Raw genomic sequence first — 18,125 nt, 5'->3', positions numbered from 1 at the left:
GTGGATGTGTTCTCTTAATGGGAGACTCTTATGAAAAGAAGAACGAAACAAATGGTTATTTTTCGAAGCGTCTGAGTCAGAGACAGAGACAGACAAGGGATATTTGGCCTCAGCGGTGTTAAGGGGGGGGGGGGGGGGGGGGGACTTCACCACAACAGAGATAGCTAGCTGTTTATTTTACTGCCATAATGTATTGTGTCAATTTGAATGCTGAGTTTGCATGGAAATGATATTCCTTTTCATTAGTTTGCTGATGAATATCTCAGATGGGTCTCCTGTCCTAGTGGAAACTCATTTCAGGCCAGCTTGTGTGCTCTTCTAATCCTCCATCTGTGTCCCAAATGACAGCTGATTCCTGATTTAGTTCACTACTTTAGACCAAGGCTTAGGTCACAATTAGTGCACTATATAAGGAATAGGGTGCCATTATATAAGGAATAGGGTGCCATTTGGGATGCATGCCCATAACACTCTCCTCCTGGGCTTGTCAGGGCTGGCTGTCTGTCTGTCGGCGATAATAAGACCTGTTTTGTCTCCCAAGTAGAAGATAGAGGGGATTTTATAATCATCTGAAGAGAATAGGGATGAATGACGTCCCAAACTCACCTCCGAATACGTCTGTAATTCAGTAAAGAACATTCAGCTTTTGAAAGACATGCTGCCCACTAACAATGAACACAGAGATGATTTTGGTGGCTTATGGGAGATTGATAACAAACTCTTATTTACAATGACACAATGTGGGTTGAACCCACAACTATTCAGGCTCTGGTTTGTGTGTGTGTGTGTGTGTGTGTGTGTGTGTGTGTGTGTGTGTGTGTGTGTGTGTGTGTGTGTGTGTGTGTGTGTGTTTTTTTAATATCTCTCGCTGTCGTTGTCATGTTTCCCCTCTCTTCTCAGACCTGGAGAAAGGAAGTCAGTACAGTTTCCAGGTCTCTGCCATGACAGCTAACGGCACGGGCCCGGCCAGCGAGTGGTTCACCGCCGAGACGCCAGAGAATGACCTTGATGGTAAAGACACAAAAACACTTCAGTTCGTCTCTTCTCGCCTGCCTTCCAAATGACAACCTATTGGCTCTGGACTAAAGTAGTGCACTAGATAGGGAATAAGGTGCCATTTGGGATGTAGACCTCCCCTCCTCCTCCTCTTCTTCCTCTCTATTCCTTGAGGGGGGGGCGAGAGAGAGAAACAAAGAGAGAGGGGTGGGGAGAGAGAGAGAAACAAAGAGAGAGAGAGAGAGAGAGAGAGAGAGAGAGAGAGACTGGGTTGACTTCCAGTCATTATGTTCTGTGTTAGCAGGCTGCCAGGTTGCCAGTCATTATGTTCTGTGTTAGCAGGCTGCCAGTCATTATGTTCTATGTTAGCAGGTTGCCAGTCATTATGTTCTGTGTTAGCAGGCTGCCAGGTTGCCAGTCATTATGTTCTGTGTTAGCAGGCTGCCAGGTTGCCAGTCATTATGTTCTGTGTTAGCAGGCTGCCAGGTTGCCAGTCATTATGTTCTGTGTTAGCAGGCTGCCAGTCTGCTAGTCATTATGTTCTGTGTTAGCAGGCTGCCAGTCATTATGTTCTGTGTTAGCAGGTTGCCAGTCATTATGTTCTGTGTTAGCAGTCTGCCAGTCATTATGTTCTGTGTTAGCAGACTGCCAGTCATTATGTTCTGTGTTAGCAGGCTGCCAGGTTACCAGTCATTATGTTCTGTGTTAGCAGGCTGCCAGTCAATATGTTCTGTGTTAGCAGGCTGCCAGTCATTATGTTCTGTGTTAGCAGACCGTCAGTGAATATGTTCTGTGTTAGCAGGCTGCCAGTCATTATGTTCTGTGTTAGCAGGCTGCCAGTCATTATGTTCTGTGTTAGCAGGCTGCCAGTCATTATGTTCTGTGTTAGCAGGCTGCCAGTCATTATGTTCTGTGTTAGCAGACTGCCAGTCTGCCAGTCAATATGTTCTGTGTTAGCAGGCTGCCAGTCATTATGTTCTGTGTTAGCAGGCTGCCAGTCTGCCAGTCAATATGTTCTGTGTTAGCAGGCTGCCAGTCATTATGTTCTGTGTTAGCAGGCTGCCAGTCTGCTAGTCATTATGTTCTGAGTTGTTAGATGGATAGGAAAGCAGATTTTTTTTTTTGCACTATTGGTTAGAGCCTGCAAGTAAGCATTTCATAGTAAGTTCTACACCTGTTGTATCCACCGTACGTGACAAATAATCTTTGATTTGATCAAAGCCCAAATCTTGAGACTGACCAAGACAGCAGGGACAGATAAAAACACTATTCAATAAACTGCTATAACAGCAGGGAAGAGAGGCCTGGAACCAGAAGGGTTCTACCTGGAACCAAAAGGGTTCTACCTGGAAACAAAAGGGTTCTACCTGGGATCAAAAGGGTTCTACCTGGAACCAGAAGGGTTCTACCTGGGATCAAAAGGGTTCTACCTGGAACCAAAAGGGTTCTACCTGGGATCAAAAGGGTTCTACCTGGAACCAAAAGGGTTCTACCTTGGATCAACATTGTTCTACCTGGGATCAAAAGGGTTCTTCAAAGGGTTTGAGGAACCCTTTTAGGTTCTAGATAGTGCCCTTTTTTTCTAAGTGTGTCTGTCTGTCTGTGTGTGTGTCTGTGTGTGTCTGTGTGTGTCTGTGTGTGTGTGTGTGTGTGTGTGTGTGTGTGTCTGTCTGTCTGCCTGTCTGTCTGTCTGTCTTTCTGTCTGTGTGTGTGTCTCTTGGATGTGTTGAGATAAAGCAGATAATTGGACGATAAAGTCATATTGTCATATTTTTTATTATCTTATTGTCTTTCCAGAGAGCCAAGTCCCGAACCAGCCGAGTTCCCTCCACGTCCGACCCCTGCCCAACAGCATCATCATGAGCTGGACTCCTCCCCTCAACCCCAACATCCTAGTACGGGGCTACATCATTGGCTACGGAGTAGGAAGTCCCTACGCTGAGACGGTCAGGGTGGACAGTAAGCAGCGATACTACGCCATAGAAAACCTGGGTGAGTTCTCTAGTGGTAGTACTGTATACTGAACATGGTAGCAGTCTGGTTAGGGGTAGTACTGCATACTGAACATGGTCTGGTTAGGGGTAGTACTGCATACTGAACATGGTCTGGTTAGGGGTAGTACTGCATACTGAACATTGTGCCAGTCTGGTTACTACCACTGGATGCTGGACTTCCTGATGTGCTGCAGAGAAGGTTGTCCTTCTGGAAGGTTCTCCCATCTCCACAGAGGAACTCTGGAGCTCTGTCAGAGTGACCATCGGGTTCTTGGTCACCTCCTTGACCAAGGCCCTACTCCCTGCTCAATTTGGTCGGGCGGCCAGCTCTAGGAAGAGTCTTGATGGTTTCAAACTTCTTCCATTTAAGAATGATGGAGGCCACTGTGTTCTTGGTGACCTACAATGCTGCAGAAATGTTTTGCTACCCTTCCCTTCCCCAGATCTGTGCCTTTGGCACAATCCTGTCTCGGAGCTCTACAGACAATTCCTTCAACCGGTTGGCATGGTTTTTGCTCAGACATGCACTGTCAAATGTGGGACCTTATATAGACAGTTGTGTGCCTTTCCAAATCATGTCCAATCAATTGCATTTACCACAGGTAGATTCCAATGAAGTTGTAGAAACATCTCAATGATGATCAATGGAAACCATTTGTATAATATTTTGTTTAACTTTGGCCTCATTAACAACAACAACATCTAATCAACAATTGCATCGTTTTCTGCAAGTCTTACCTTTTTTCACAACCAGTTTGACACCAAAAACATTGACAACAAAGACATATTGACAATAGTAAAATAACTAAGTGTTTTAAAAAATATATTTAAAAAAATAAAGGATATTTCATCCTGAAACCCTCATATTAAACACCAATGTTATTCAGTTAGTTAATGTTTTATATTTACAATAATGTTTTACAGCTTTGTCCTTGTATTTTTTTAAATGTTAATACCATCTTTGATGGTAGATAATTACAGACACCTGAAGTACCTAAAAGTGCCACTAGATGTCTTGTGATAAATTACACAAAATCCTTGACAGTAAAAAAAAGAAGAAAATGCTGGTAGTTTACTGCTAAACTTGCCTTTACAACCCAGTCAGAACAAGTCCACTGCCTGCCTCTCTTCTCCTGTGCTTACAGAATAACAGATAAAACATACTTTTTATGGCTTACAGTAGGTGAAGTTGTCTCCCCTCAGAGATTGGGGTCACGTCCAGGGTCTGACATTATCTACGACAACACACTGTTGTAACTATGCTGAAATGCTGTGGGTTAAGTTCCTCAACCGATTTTTTTTCACCTTGTCGGGCTCGAGGATTCCAACTGGCGTCCTTTCGGTTGGTTCTAACCGCTAGTCTACCTGAGCCTGACAATACAGTAGAACGGTTGGTTCTAACCGCTAGGCTACCTGAGCCTGACAATACAGTAGAACGGTTGGTTCTAACCGCTAGGCTACCTGAGCCTGACAATACAGTAGAACGGTTGGTTCTAACCGCTAGGCTACCTGAGCCTGACAATACAGTAGAACGGTTGGTTCTAACCGCTAGGCTACATGAGCCTGACAATACAGTAGAACGGTTGGTTCTAACCGCTAGGCTACCCGAGACTGACAATACAGTAGAACCGTTAGTTCTAACCGCTAGGCTACCTGAGCCTGACAATACAATAGAACGGTTGGTTCTCACCGCTAGGCTACCTGAGCCTGACAATACAGTAGAACGGTTGGTTCTAACCGCTAGGCTACCTGAGCCTGACGATACAGTAGAACGCACAACGGCTCTGGGTAAATTTGTCAACAACCCAGGGTCTGTCTGAGAAGTAGTGTATGTCTGAATAGATGACTACTGCACATGCTCTGGAAGGGTAATCTATACACGTTATTATGCATGGGAAAATGCAGTACGCGGACTTGTGTAAATCTTCTGGGAGACTAGCTGAGACGAGAATGTCATCATGGATCAGTTGCGATTCATTCACCACTCCTTAGAGAGTTATCTGACCTCTCTATGGTCCTATGACAGGAGGATTCTTTACGACGAGCCCATATCCAGAGTTTAAGATTAGCCAAACAGCTGTTGAAGACAGGTTGTCTTGACATACGAACATTTTATAGTGTAGCTGTAATGATCTGGCATGAAAAAGATGACACGAATCTGAACTCCGTGACACTACCGTTGATGACACCACTGTATGTCTTCAGTCAGTGTTGACCTTCTCAGAGTGAGTGGTGGTGGACCAGAGGAGGCTTCTGATTGGAACAGCAGGACACAAATAAAATGGCCACAATTTACTAGTCTGGGAGTAAAAGGATTTTCGAATACTGGTGGTCATAGAACTATGTCAAAGGAATTCTCCTTTTGTATGTTAAGAACTCTGTTTGTTTCATTATTTTTAATACTGGTCATCAATGTGAAATCATTTTATTGATTCCAAAGACAAGTTATTTTTAGTTCTATCAAACCAAATGTCATGTATTCTGATTAACTAATTAATGATGTTTTTTTTTAAAACAGCATTTAATTATAATTCATTATTTAACAGGAGAGTAATAATTAATCGCTTTGTGTAAATTTGATTTACAAAAAAAAAGCACAACCAATTTGCATAAGGAAGGAGACAAAAATAATGATGAATATGCAGCTGAAGCACCCTTCTACGATTCGATTCTAGCTCCATAATGAATAGACATGAACATCAACACCCTGTCGGAGCACACGACACCGAGAGCTTTACTGTACGTACAATACATGATTTATTGTGTTATCAATTATACACGTGTTTGTCATTTCTGGGAGGAAACATCAGAGCACGTGTGTTAATTGACGTGTTGGTTTCCTGTCTAGCTAACACACACAGATCCGCGCAGCACCAGGTTTCCTGTCTAGCTAACACACACAGATACACGCAGCACCAGGTTTCCTGTCTAGCTAACACACACAGATACACGCAGCACCAGGTTTCCTGTCTAGCTAACACACACAGATACACGCAGCACCAGGTTTCCTGTCTAGCTAACACACACAGATACACGCAGCACCAGGTTTCCTGTCTAGCTAACACACACAGATACACGCAGCACCAGTTTCCTGTCTAGCTAACACACACAGATACACGCAGCACCAGGTTTCCTGTCTAGCTAACACACACAGATACACGCAGCACCAGGTTTCCTGTCTAGCTAACACACACAGATACACGCAGCACCAGGTTTCCTGTCTAGCTAACACACACAGATACACGCAGCACCAGGTTTCCTGTCTAGCTAACACACACAGATACACGCAGCACCAGGTTTCCTGTCTAGCTAACACACACAGATACATGCAGCACCAGGTTTCCTGTCTAGCTAACACACACAGATACACGCAGCACCAGGTTTCCTGTCTAGCTAACACACACAGATCCGCGCAGCACCAGGTTTCCTGTCTAGCTAACACACACAGATACACGCAGCACCAGGTTTCCTGTCTAGCTAACACACACAGATACACGCAGCACCAGGTTTCCTGTCTAGCTAACACACACAGATACATGCAGCACCAGGTTTCCTGTCTAGCTAACACACACAGATACACGCAGCACCAGGTTTCCTGTCTAGCTAACACACACAGATACACGCAGCACCAGGTTTCCTGTCTAGCTAACACACACAGATACACGCAGCACCAGGTTTCCTGTCTAGCTAACACACACAGATCCGCGCAGCACCGGGTTTCCTGTCTAGCTAACACACACAGATACACGCAGCACCGGGTTTCCTGTCTAGCTAACACACACAGATACACGCAGCACCAGGTTTCCTGTCTAGCTAACACACACAGATACACGCAGCACCGGGTTTCCTGTCTAGCTAACACACACAGATACACGCAGCACCAGGTTTCCTGTCTAGCTAACACACACAGATACACGCAGCACCAGGTTTCCTGTCTAGCTAACACACACAGATACACGCAGCACCGGGTTTCCTGTCTAGCTAACACACACAGATACACGCAGCACCAGGTTTCCTGTCTAGCTAACACACACAGATCCGCGCAGCACCAGGTTTCCTGTCTAGCTAACACACACAGATACATGCAGCACCAGGTTTCCTGTCTAGCTAACACACACAGATACACGCAGCACCAGGTTTCCTGTCTAGCTAACACACACAGATACACGCAGCACCAGGTTTCCTGTCTAGCTAACACACACAGATACACGCAGCACCAGGTTTCCTGTCTAGCTAACACACACAGATACACGCAGCACCAGGTTTCCTGTCTAGCTAACACACACAGATCCGCGCAGCACCGGGTTTCCTGTCTAGCTAACACACACAGATACACGCAGCACCGGGTTTCCTGTCTAGCTAACACACACAGATACACGCAGCACCATGTTTCCTGTCTAGCTAACACACACAGATACACGCAGCACCAGGTTTCCTGTCTAGCTAACACACACAGATACACGCAGCACCAGGTTTCCTGTCTAGCTAACACACACAGATACACGCAGCACCAGGTTTCCTGTCTAGCTACACACACAGATACATGCAGCACCAGGTTTCCTGTCTAGCTAACACACACAGATACACGCAGCACCAGGTTTCCTGTCTAGCTAACACACACAGATACACGCAGCACCAGGTTTCCTGTCTAGCTAACACACACAGATACACGCAGCACCAGGTTTCTGTCTAGCTAACACACACAGATCCGCGCAGCACCAGGTTTCCTGTCTAGCTAACACACACAGATACACGCAGCACCGGGTTTCCTGTCTAGCTAACACACACAGATACACGCAGCACCAGGTTTCCTGTCTAGCTAACACACACAGATACACGCAGCACCAGGTTTCCTGTCTAGCTAACACACACAGATACACGCAGCACCAGGTTTCCTGTCTAGCTAACACACACAGATACACGCAGCACCGGGTTTCCTGTCTAGCTAACACACACAGATACACGCAGCACCAGGTTTCCTGTCTAGCTAACACACACAGATACACGCAGCACCGGGTTTCCTGTCTAGCTAACACACACAGATACACGCAGCACCAGGTTTCCTGTCTAGCTAACACACACAGATACACGCAGCACCAGGTTTCCTGTCTAGCTAACACACACAGATACACGCAGCACCAGGTTTCCTGTCTAGCTAACACACACAGATACACGCAGCACCGGGTTTCCTGTCTAGCTAACACACACAGATACACGCAGCACCAGGTTTCCTGTCTAGCTAACACACACAGATCCGCGCAGCACCAGGTTTCCTGTCTAGCTAACACACACAGATACATGCAGCACCAGGTTTCCTGTCTAGCTAACACACACAGATACACGCAGCACCAGGTTTCCTGTCTAGCTAACACACACAGATACACGCAGCACCGGGTTTCCTGTCTAGCTAACACACACAGATACACGCAGCACCGGGTTTCCTGTCTAGCTAACACACACAGATACACGCAGCACCAGGTTTCCTGTCTAGCTAACACACACAGATCCGCGCAGCACCAGGTTTCCTGTCTAGCTAACACACACAGATACATGCAGCACCAGGTTTCCTGTCTAGCTAACACACACAGATACACGCAGCACCAGGTTTCCTGTCTAGCTAACACACACAGATACACGCAGCACCAGGTTTCCTGTCTAGCTAACACACACAGATACACGCAGCACCAGGTTTCCTGTCTAGCTAACACACACAGATACACGCAGCACCAGGTTTCCTGTCTAGCTAACACACACAGATACACGCAGCACCAGGTTTCCTGTCTAGCTAACACACACAGATACACGCAGCACCAGGTTTCCTGTCTAGCTAACACACACAGATACATGCAGCACCAGGTTTCCTGTCTAGCTAACACACACAGATACACGCAGCACCAGGTTTCCTGTCTAGCTAACACACACAGATCCGCGCAGCACCAGGTTTCCTGTCTAGCTAACACACACAGATACACGCAGCACCAGGTTTCCTGTCTAGCTAACACACACACAGATACACGCAGCACCAGGTTTCCTGTCTAGCTAACACACACAGATACATGCAGCACCAGGTTTCCTGTCTAGCTAACACACACAGATACACGCAGCACCAGGTTTCCTGTCTAGCTAACACACACAGATACACGCAGCACCAGGTTTCCTGTCTAGCTAACACACACAGATACACGCAGCACCAGGTTTCCTGTCTAGCTAACACACACAGATCCGCGCAGCACCAGGTTTCCTGTCTAGCTAACACACACAGATACACGCAGCACCGGGTTTCCTGTCTAGCTAACACACACAGATACACGCAGCACCGGGTTTCCTGTCTAGCTAACACACACAGATACACGCAGCACCAGGTTTCCTGTCTAGCTAACACACACAGATACACGCAGCACCAGGTTTCCTGTCTAGCTAACACACACAGATACACGCAGCACCAGGTTTCCTGTCTAGCTAACACACACAGATACACGCAGCACCGGGTTTCCTGTCTAGCTAACACACACAGATACACGCAGCACCAGGTTTCCTGTCTAGCTAACACACACAGATCCGCGCAGCACCAGGTTTCCTGTCTAGCTAACACACACAGATACATGCAGCACCAGGTTTCCTGTCTAGCTAACACACACAGATACACGCAGCACCAGGTTTCCTGTCTAGCTAACACACACAGATACACGCAGCACCAGGTTTCCTGTCTAGCTAACACACACAGATACACGCAGCACCAGGTTTCCTGTCTAGCTAACACACACAGATACACGCAGCACCAGGTTTCCTGTCTAGCTAACACACACAGATCCGCGCAGCACCAGGTTTCCTGTCTAGCTAACACACACAGATACACGCAGCACCAGGTTTCCTGTCTAGCTAACACACACAGATACACGCAGCACCGGGTTTCCTGTCTAGCTAACACACACAGATACACGCAGCACCAGGTTTCCTGTCTAGCTAACACACACAGATACACGCAGCACCAGGTTTCCTGTCTAGCTAACACACACAGATACACGCAGCACCAGGTTTCCTGTCTAGCTAACACACACAGATACACGCAGCACCAGGTTTCCTGTCTAGCTAACACACACAGATACACGCAGCACCGGGTTTCCTGTCTAGCTAACACACACAGATACACGCAGCACCAGGTTTCCTGTCTAGCTAACACACACAGATCCGCGCAGCACCAGGTTTCCTGTCTAGCTAACACACACAGATACATGCAGCACCAGGTTTCCTGTCTAGCTAACACACACAGATACACGCAGCACCAGGTTTCCTGTCTAGCTAACACACACAGATACACGCAGCACCAGGTTTCCTGTCTTGCTAACACACACAGATACACGCAGCACCGGGTTTCCTGTCTAGCTAACACACACAGATACACGCAGCACCAGGTTTCCTGTCTAGCTAACACACACAGATCCGCGCAGCACCAGGTTTCCTGTCTAGCTAACACACACAGATACATGCAGCACCAGGTTTCCTGTCTAGCTAACACACACAGATACACGCAGCACCAGGTTTCCTGTCTAGCTAACACACACAGATACACGCAGCACCAGGTTTCCTGTCTAGCTAACACACACAGATACACGCAGCACCAGGTTTCCTGTCTAGCTAACACACACAGATACACGCAGCACCAGGTTTCCTGTCTAGCTAACACACACAGATCCGCGCAGCACCAGGTTTCCTGTCTAGCTAACACACACAGATACACGCAGCACCGGGTTTCCTGTCTAGCTAACACACACAGATACACGCAGCACCAGGTTTCCTGTCTAGCTAACACACACAGATACACGCAGCACCAGGTTTCCTGTCTAGCTAACACACACAGATACACGCAGCACCAGGTTTCCTGTCTAGCTAACACACACAGATACATGCAGCACCAGGTTTCCTGTCTAGCTAACACACACAGATACACGCAGCACCAGGTTTCCTGTCTAGCTAACACACACAGATACACGCAGCACCAGGTTTCCTGTCTAGCTAACACACACAGATACACGCAGCACCAGGTTTCCTGTCTAGCTAACACACACAGATCCGCGCAGCACCAGGTTTCCTGTCTAGCTAACACACACAGATACACGCAGCACCGGGTTTCCTGTCTAGCTAACACACACAGATACACGCAGCACCAGGTTTCCTGTCTAGCTAACACACACAGATACACGCAGCACCAGGTTTCCTGTCTAGCTAACACACACAGATACACGCAGCACCAGGTTTCCTGTCTAGCTAACACACACAGATACACGCAGCACCAGGTTTCCTGTCTAGCTAACACACACAGATACACGCAGCACCGGGTTTCCTGTCTAGCTAACACACACAGATACACGCAGCACCAGGTTTCCTGTCTAGCTAACACACACAGATCCGCGCAGCACCAGGTTTCCTGTCTAGCTAACACACACAGATACATGCAGCACCAGGTTTCCTGTCTAGCTAACACACACAGATACACGCAGCACCAGGTTTCCTGTCTAGCTAACACACACAGATACACGCAGCACCAGGTTTCCTGTCTAGCTAACACACACAGATACACGCAGCACCAGGTTTCCTGTCTAGCTAACACACACAGATACACGCAGCACCAGGTTTCCTGTCTAGCTAACACACACAGATCCGCGCAGCACCAGGTTTCCTGTCTAGCTAACACACACAGATACACGCAGCACCGGGTTTCCTGTCTAGCTAACACACACAGATACACGCAGCACCAGGTTTCCTGTCTAGCTAACACACACAGATACACGCAGCACCAGGTTTCCTGTCTAGCTAACACACACAGATACACGCAGCACCGGCTAGAATAATCACATTTCTTCAGAGAAGAAGATGCGGTTCATACAAATGAAACTGACAAGAAACAACACAATTCTGTTTGTTTTTTTCTAACTCAGTAAACATTGTTAGAAATTATCTCTCAAACATACTGCTGCTCTTATTTTTAACGATCGATCTTCACAACTAACCGGCTCTGACAAATGGGCCTCTGCACCAACAACATTTAAAACGGTGTCCCACCAACTAACCGCCAGTCAGTTGCCATGGTTTCAATATTGAACGTCATGTGGTTTTAAAAAAAAAAAAACTTAAATCAAGAAGTAGGTACTTCGTGTCTGATGTTCCCATGGAGATTCAATTTAGACCGTGAAAGACGGGAGAACCTCTGGATGGAAGATGGACCGATAGGTCTGTCTGTTGGTCTGTCGATATACCAATCAATTACTCTCCGTGCTTTTACAGGTTCCTCTCCCTGTATCTATACACTCTCTCTCTCTCTCTCTCTCTCTCTCTCTCTCTCTCTCTCTCTCTCTCTCTCTCTCTCTCTCTCTCTCTCTCTCTCTCTCTCTCTCTCCCTCCCTCCCTGTCTCTCCCTCCCTGTCTCTCTGTGTCTCTTTCTCTCTTCCTCTCTCTCCATCGCTCTTCCATCTCTCTCTCTCTCTCTCTCTCTCTCTCTCTCTCTCTCTCTGTCTCTCACTCTCTCTCTCTCTCTCTCTCTCTCTCTCCCTGTCTCTCTGTGTCTCTTTCTCTCTTCCTCTCTCTCCATCTCTCTTCCATCTCTCTCCGTCTGTCTCTCTGTCTCTCGCTCTCTCACACTCCATCTCTCTCCGTCTCTCTCTGTCTGTCTCTCTGTCTCTCTGTCTCTCTCACACTCCATCTCTCTCCGTCTGTCTCTCTCGGTCTCTCTCCATCTCTCTTCCATCTCTCTCCGTCTGTCTCTCTCACTCTCTCTCTCTCTCTCTCTCCCCTGTCTCTCTGTGTCTCTTTCTCTCTTCCTCTCTCTCCATCTCTCTTCCATCTCTCTCCGTCTGTCTCTCTGTCTCTCTGTCTCTCTGTCTCTCTGTGTCTTCCTAGCTGTAGATACATGCTCTCTGGTGCAACAATCCTTATTGACAGGGCTCAGAGTTAACAGGGTTGGAGGATGGGAGCTACCATAACAAACTAGAGAACCCCCACAAGACCATAAACACCTCTACTGTAAAATAGAAACAAGAATGATTAGAAAATAGCAGTGTTCTATGTTATATGGATATGGTGGGTCCAGGATAACTATTTGCATTTGAAATGTTTTTGTTTTGTAAAGGACCTGTTGTTACAAAGAGTAGAGCTGCTAAGATCAATCTGAAATAGTATATAGTGAAATGTCTTTTTGCTTTAACTGTCTATCTATCTATCATAAACCTAATGCAGGAAGGGTCAGTTTTTTGATGTGAGTGGTTTAGAAACGAGAGCCACTTGAGTTAGTCGCTGTCTAGCTGCGCTGTGAAGGGAGACAACCCACTCTGCGTGCTGTTTTTTTCTGTCTAAACGGTGTGGCCTTATTCCAGGAGAAGATTTAGCTCTGTTTGGGGGACTTGAAGTAGAGACCGTGTCAGTGAGGAACGTAAATGCTGTGTTCTCTCCAGGCCTTGTGTCTGTCACGGCAGGCTATTTTCAGAAGCGTATTCTTCACTGAAAGCTCCTGTGTGTTTTTAAAGCTGTAGTAAACAGTGTGATAATCTCTAGACTCATTTACATTTACATATTACATTTAAGTCATTTAGCAGACGCTCTTATCCAGAGCGACTTACAAATTGGTGCATTCACCTTATGACCTCCAGTGGAACAGTAGTGCATCTAAATCTTTTCAGGGGGAGGGGGGGTGAGAGGGATTACTTTATCCTATCCTAGGTATTCCTTAAAGAGGTGGGGTTTCAGGTGTCTCCGGAAGGTGGTGATTGACTCCGCTGTCCTGGCGTCGTGAGGGAGTTTGTTCCACCATTGGGGGGCCAGAGCAGCGAACAGTTTTGACTGGGCTGAGCGGGAACTGTACTTCCTCAGTGGTAGGGAGGCGAGCAGGCCAGAGGTGGATGAACGCAGTGCCCTTGTTTGGGTGTAGGGCCTGATCAGAGCCTGGAGGTACTGACTCCTACTTCTCGTCACATCTAAGTCTGATTCTGGACTGTTTAGAGATGCTGTATCAATGTAAATAAAGAATAAATCCAAGTGGATTCTATTATTATTGTATTCTCTATGTCCTGTACTGTATGTCCCCATTTGACCTGCTAAATCAGGGTCACACAGTGGTTCTTCTTAAACAAATCTACTTTGAAACAAACAGAGCGGAAAAGTATTCTGACCCCTTGACTTTATTTCTCACATTTTGTGACGTTACGTAAATCTACAATAGATTATTTTTTTTAAACATCTCATCCATCTCCACAATGACAACGCTGACAGCAGTTTTTCTTCAGACACTTTGAGACCCCAAATTGAGCTCCAGCACATCCTGTTTCCAATGATCATCCTTGTGATGTTTCTACAACTTGATTGGAGTCCAATTGAATTGGACATGATTTGGAAAGGCACGCACCTGTCTATATAAAGGTCCCACGATTGACTGTGCATGTCAGAGCAAAGACCAAGCCATTAGGTCGAAGGAATTGTCCGTAGAGCTCCGAGACAGGATTGTTTCGAGGCACAGATCAGGGGAAGGGTACCAAAACATTTCTGCAGCATTGAAGGTCCCCAATAACACAGTGGTCTCCATCACTCATAGGGACAGCTGCTAGCGGGACACCAGCCGACAACATCTGGTGAAATTGGAGGGAACGCAATTCCAATAAATAATCATAATATTATTATGAATATAATTTAAAAGCTTAAATTCTTGTTAATTTAACTGCACTGTCCGATTTACAATATGCTTTATGGCGAAAGCATAGCATCCGATTGTCTGATGATGGCGCCCCACTTCAACCAGCACAGATAGCGATTAAATAAATCACTTACTTTTGAAGATCTTCCTCTGTTTGCAATCCAAAGGGTCCCAGCTACAACATGAATGGTCGTTTTGTTCGATAAAATCCTTCTTTATATCCCGAAAAGTCTGTTTCAGTAATCCACTCGTTCAACGTGCAGACAAAGGAGTCCAAAAAGCTACTGCTAAACTTAGTCCAAACAAGTCGAACGATGTTTCTATTTAATCCTCAGGTACTGTAAAATATAACTAAACTATAATATTTCATACAGAAAGTAGAATGTTCAATAGGAAAGGAAAATCGGTAAGCCCGCGCCCCCTCTCCCTCGCTCGCGAAAGACTGATATTGTTCCGGTGCTCTCCTAACCAAAATAAAAGCCTGAAACCTTGAACAAAGTCTCTTGCCATCTAGTGGAAGCCATAGGAATTGCAATCTGGGAGACGGAATTACATAGGAACAATAGGTTTTCATTATAAGAGCCTGGAACCTCAAAACAATATATATATTGCCGGTTGGTTTTTCCTCAGATTTTTGCCTGCCATATCACTTCTGTTATAGTCTCAGACATTATTTTAACAGTTTTAGAAACTTCAAGGTGTTTGCTGTCCAATGCTACCAATTATATGCATATCCTGTATAGGCTTATGGGCCTGATTAAAAGGCAGTTTACTTTGGGCACGTCCGTCAAGGAAACTAGACCCTATCCCTAAGAAGCTTTACATTTTTAATGGAAGAAGCTTGGAACCAAGAACTCTTTCTAGTGCTGGAAGCCCGGACAAACTGAGCAATTGGGGGAGAAGGGCCTTGGTCAGGGAGGTGACCAAGAACCAGATTGTCACTATGACAGAGCTGCAGAGTTCCACTGTGGAAATGGGAGAACATTCTAGAAGGACAACCATCTCTGCAGCACTCCACCAATCAGGCCTTTATGATAGAGTGGACAGATAGAAGCCATTCCTCAGTAAAAGGCACATGACAGCCCGCTTAGAGTTTGTCAAAAGGCACCTAAAGGACTCTCAGCCCATCAGACCTGGTCTGTTGAAACCAAGATTGAAGACTTTTGCATGAATGCCAAGCGTCAGGTCTGGAGGAAACCTGGCACCATCCCTACGGTGAAGCATGGTGGTGGCAGCATCATGCTATAGGGATATTTTTCAGCGTCAGGGACATGGGAGATTTGCCAGGATTGAGAGAAAGATGAACGGAGCAAAGTACAGACAGATCCTTGATGAAAACCTGCTCCAGAGCGCTCAGGACCTCAGACTGGGGTCAAGGTTCAACTTCCAACAGGACAATGACCCTAAGCACAGAGCCAAGGCAACAACATAAGTGGCTTCGGGACAAGTCTCTGAATGTCCTTGAGTGACCAGCCAGAGCCCGGATTTAAACTCGATCGAACATCTCTGGAGAGACCTGAAAATAGCTGTGCAGCGACATTCCCCATCCAACCTGACAGAGCTTGAGAGGATCTGCAGAGAAGAATGGGAGAACCTCCCCAAATACAGGTGTGCCAAGCTAGTATCATACCAAAGGTGTTGAATACTTATGTCAATGTGACATTACAGTTTTTATATTTAATTCATTTGCATAGATGTCTAAAAACCTGTTTTTCCTTCGTCATTATGGGTTATTGTGATGTCATTATGGGGTATTGTGATGTCATTATGGGGTATTGTGATGTCTTATGGGGTATTGTGATGTCATTATGGGGTATTGTGATGTCATTATGGGGTATTGTGATATCATTATGGGGTATTGTGATGTCATTATGGGGTATTGTGATGTCATTATGGGGTATTGTGTGTGAAGGAAATACATTATTGAAACCATTTCAGAATAAGGCTGAAATGTAACAAAATATTGAAAAGGTCAATGGGTCTGAATACTTTCCGAATGCACTGTGTATAGACCCCAACCAATGCACTGTGTATAGACCCCAACCAATGCACTGTGTATAGACCCCAACCAATGCACTGTGTGTAGACCCCAACCAATGCACTGTGTATAGACCCCGACCAATGCACTGTGTATAGACCCCGACCAATGCACTGTGTATAGACCCCAACCAATGCACTGTGTGTAGACCCCAACCAATGCACTGTGTGTAGACCCCGACCAATGCACTGTGTATAGGACCCCAACCAATGCACTGTGTATAGACCCCGACCAATGCACTGTGTGTAGACCCCAACCAATGCACTGTGTGTAGACCCCGACCAATGCACTGTGTGTAGACCCCGACCAATGCACTGTGTGTAGACCCCAACCAATGCACTGTGTATAGGACCCCAACCAATGCACTGTGTATAGACCCCGACCAATGCACTGTGTTTAGACCCCGACCAATGCACTGTGTATAGGACCCCAACCAATGCACTGTGTATAGGACCCCAACCAATGCACTGTGTGTAGACCCCAACCAATGCACTGTGTATAGACCCCGACCAATGCACTGTGTATAGGACCCCAACCAATGCACTGTGTGTAGACCCCGACCAATGCACTGTGTGTAGACCCCAACCAATGCACTGTGTATAGACCCCGACCAATGCACTGTGTATAGACCCCAACCAATGCACTGTGTGTAGACCCCAACCAATGCACTGTGTGTAGACCCCGACCAATGCACTGTGTATAGGACCCCAACCAATGCACTGTGTGTAGACCCCGACCAATGCACTGTGTGTAGACCCCGACCAATGCACTGTGTGTAGACCCCTACCAATGCACTGTGTGTAGACCCCGACCAATGCCTGTGTATACACCCCGACCAATGCACTGTGTTTAGACCCCGACCAATGCACTGTGTATAGACCCCAACCAATGCACTGTGTATAGACCCCAACCAATGCACTGTGTGTAGACCCCTACCAATGCACTGTGTGTAGACCCCTCACACACATGGTTATGGGCGTTAAAAAAAAGTATTACATTTTGAAGTTGTATCCCAATATTACACTTTATATCCATTACAGAAGACTGAAATATAACAAAACCGTTTGACACAGAAACACCAGATTTTCAATAGTGTTTTTTTTTAATGTGTATTAAATATGAATAACATTCTAACCATGAGGCCACTAGGTCATTTGACTGCGGGAAAGGACTAATGGCCTTTAACTACATTGATTGATTGTAATTAACAGTGTTCCTGGTCTCCCACAGAGCCCAGTTCCCACTATGTCATCTCCCTAAAGGCGTTCAACAATGCAGGAGAGGGTGTCCCCCTGTATGAGAGTGCTGTGACCAGGTCTATAACAGGTATGTAATGGTTCTACGCTAGCGAGCTAACCCATGAAATCGTATGGTGCTAAGCTAGCTAGCTAGCTAACCCATGAAATCATATGGTGCTAAG

At 46.2% G+C, this 18,125-nt stretch overlaps 1 protein-coding gene across 1 annotated transcript in view; it reads left to right on the top strand.

Moving 5' to 3' along the window:
• The window catches only part of dcc (DCC netrin 1 receptor), a 675,496-nt gene that overhangs the window by 512,101 nt on the left and 145,270 nt on the right, over nucleotides 1-18,125 (top strand). The window contains exons 14-16 of the mRNA XM_065007657.1: nucleotides 901-1,011; nucleotides 2,794-2,988; nucleotides 17,936-18,031. Of these exons, the coding sequence (XP_064863729.1) occupies nucleotides 901-1,011; nucleotides 2,794-2,988; nucleotides 17,936-18,031 (402 nt within the window). The remainder of the gene's footprint in view (nucleotides 1-900; nucleotides 1,012-2,793; nucleotides 2,989-17,935; nucleotides 18,032-18,125) is intronic.

The sequence above is a fragment of the Oncorhynchus nerka genome, linkage group LG22 (assembly GCF_034236695.1).
Source record: "Oncorhynchus nerka isolate Pitt River linkage group LG22, Oner_Uvic_2.0, whole genome shotgun sequence".
NCBI lineage: Eukaryota > Metazoa > Chordata > Actinopteri > Salmoniformes > Salmonidae > Oncorhynchus > Oncorhynchus nerka.
The sequence above is the reverse complement of the archived record's forward strand: the minus strand, read 5'-3'. Positions and strand labels throughout refer to the sequence as shown.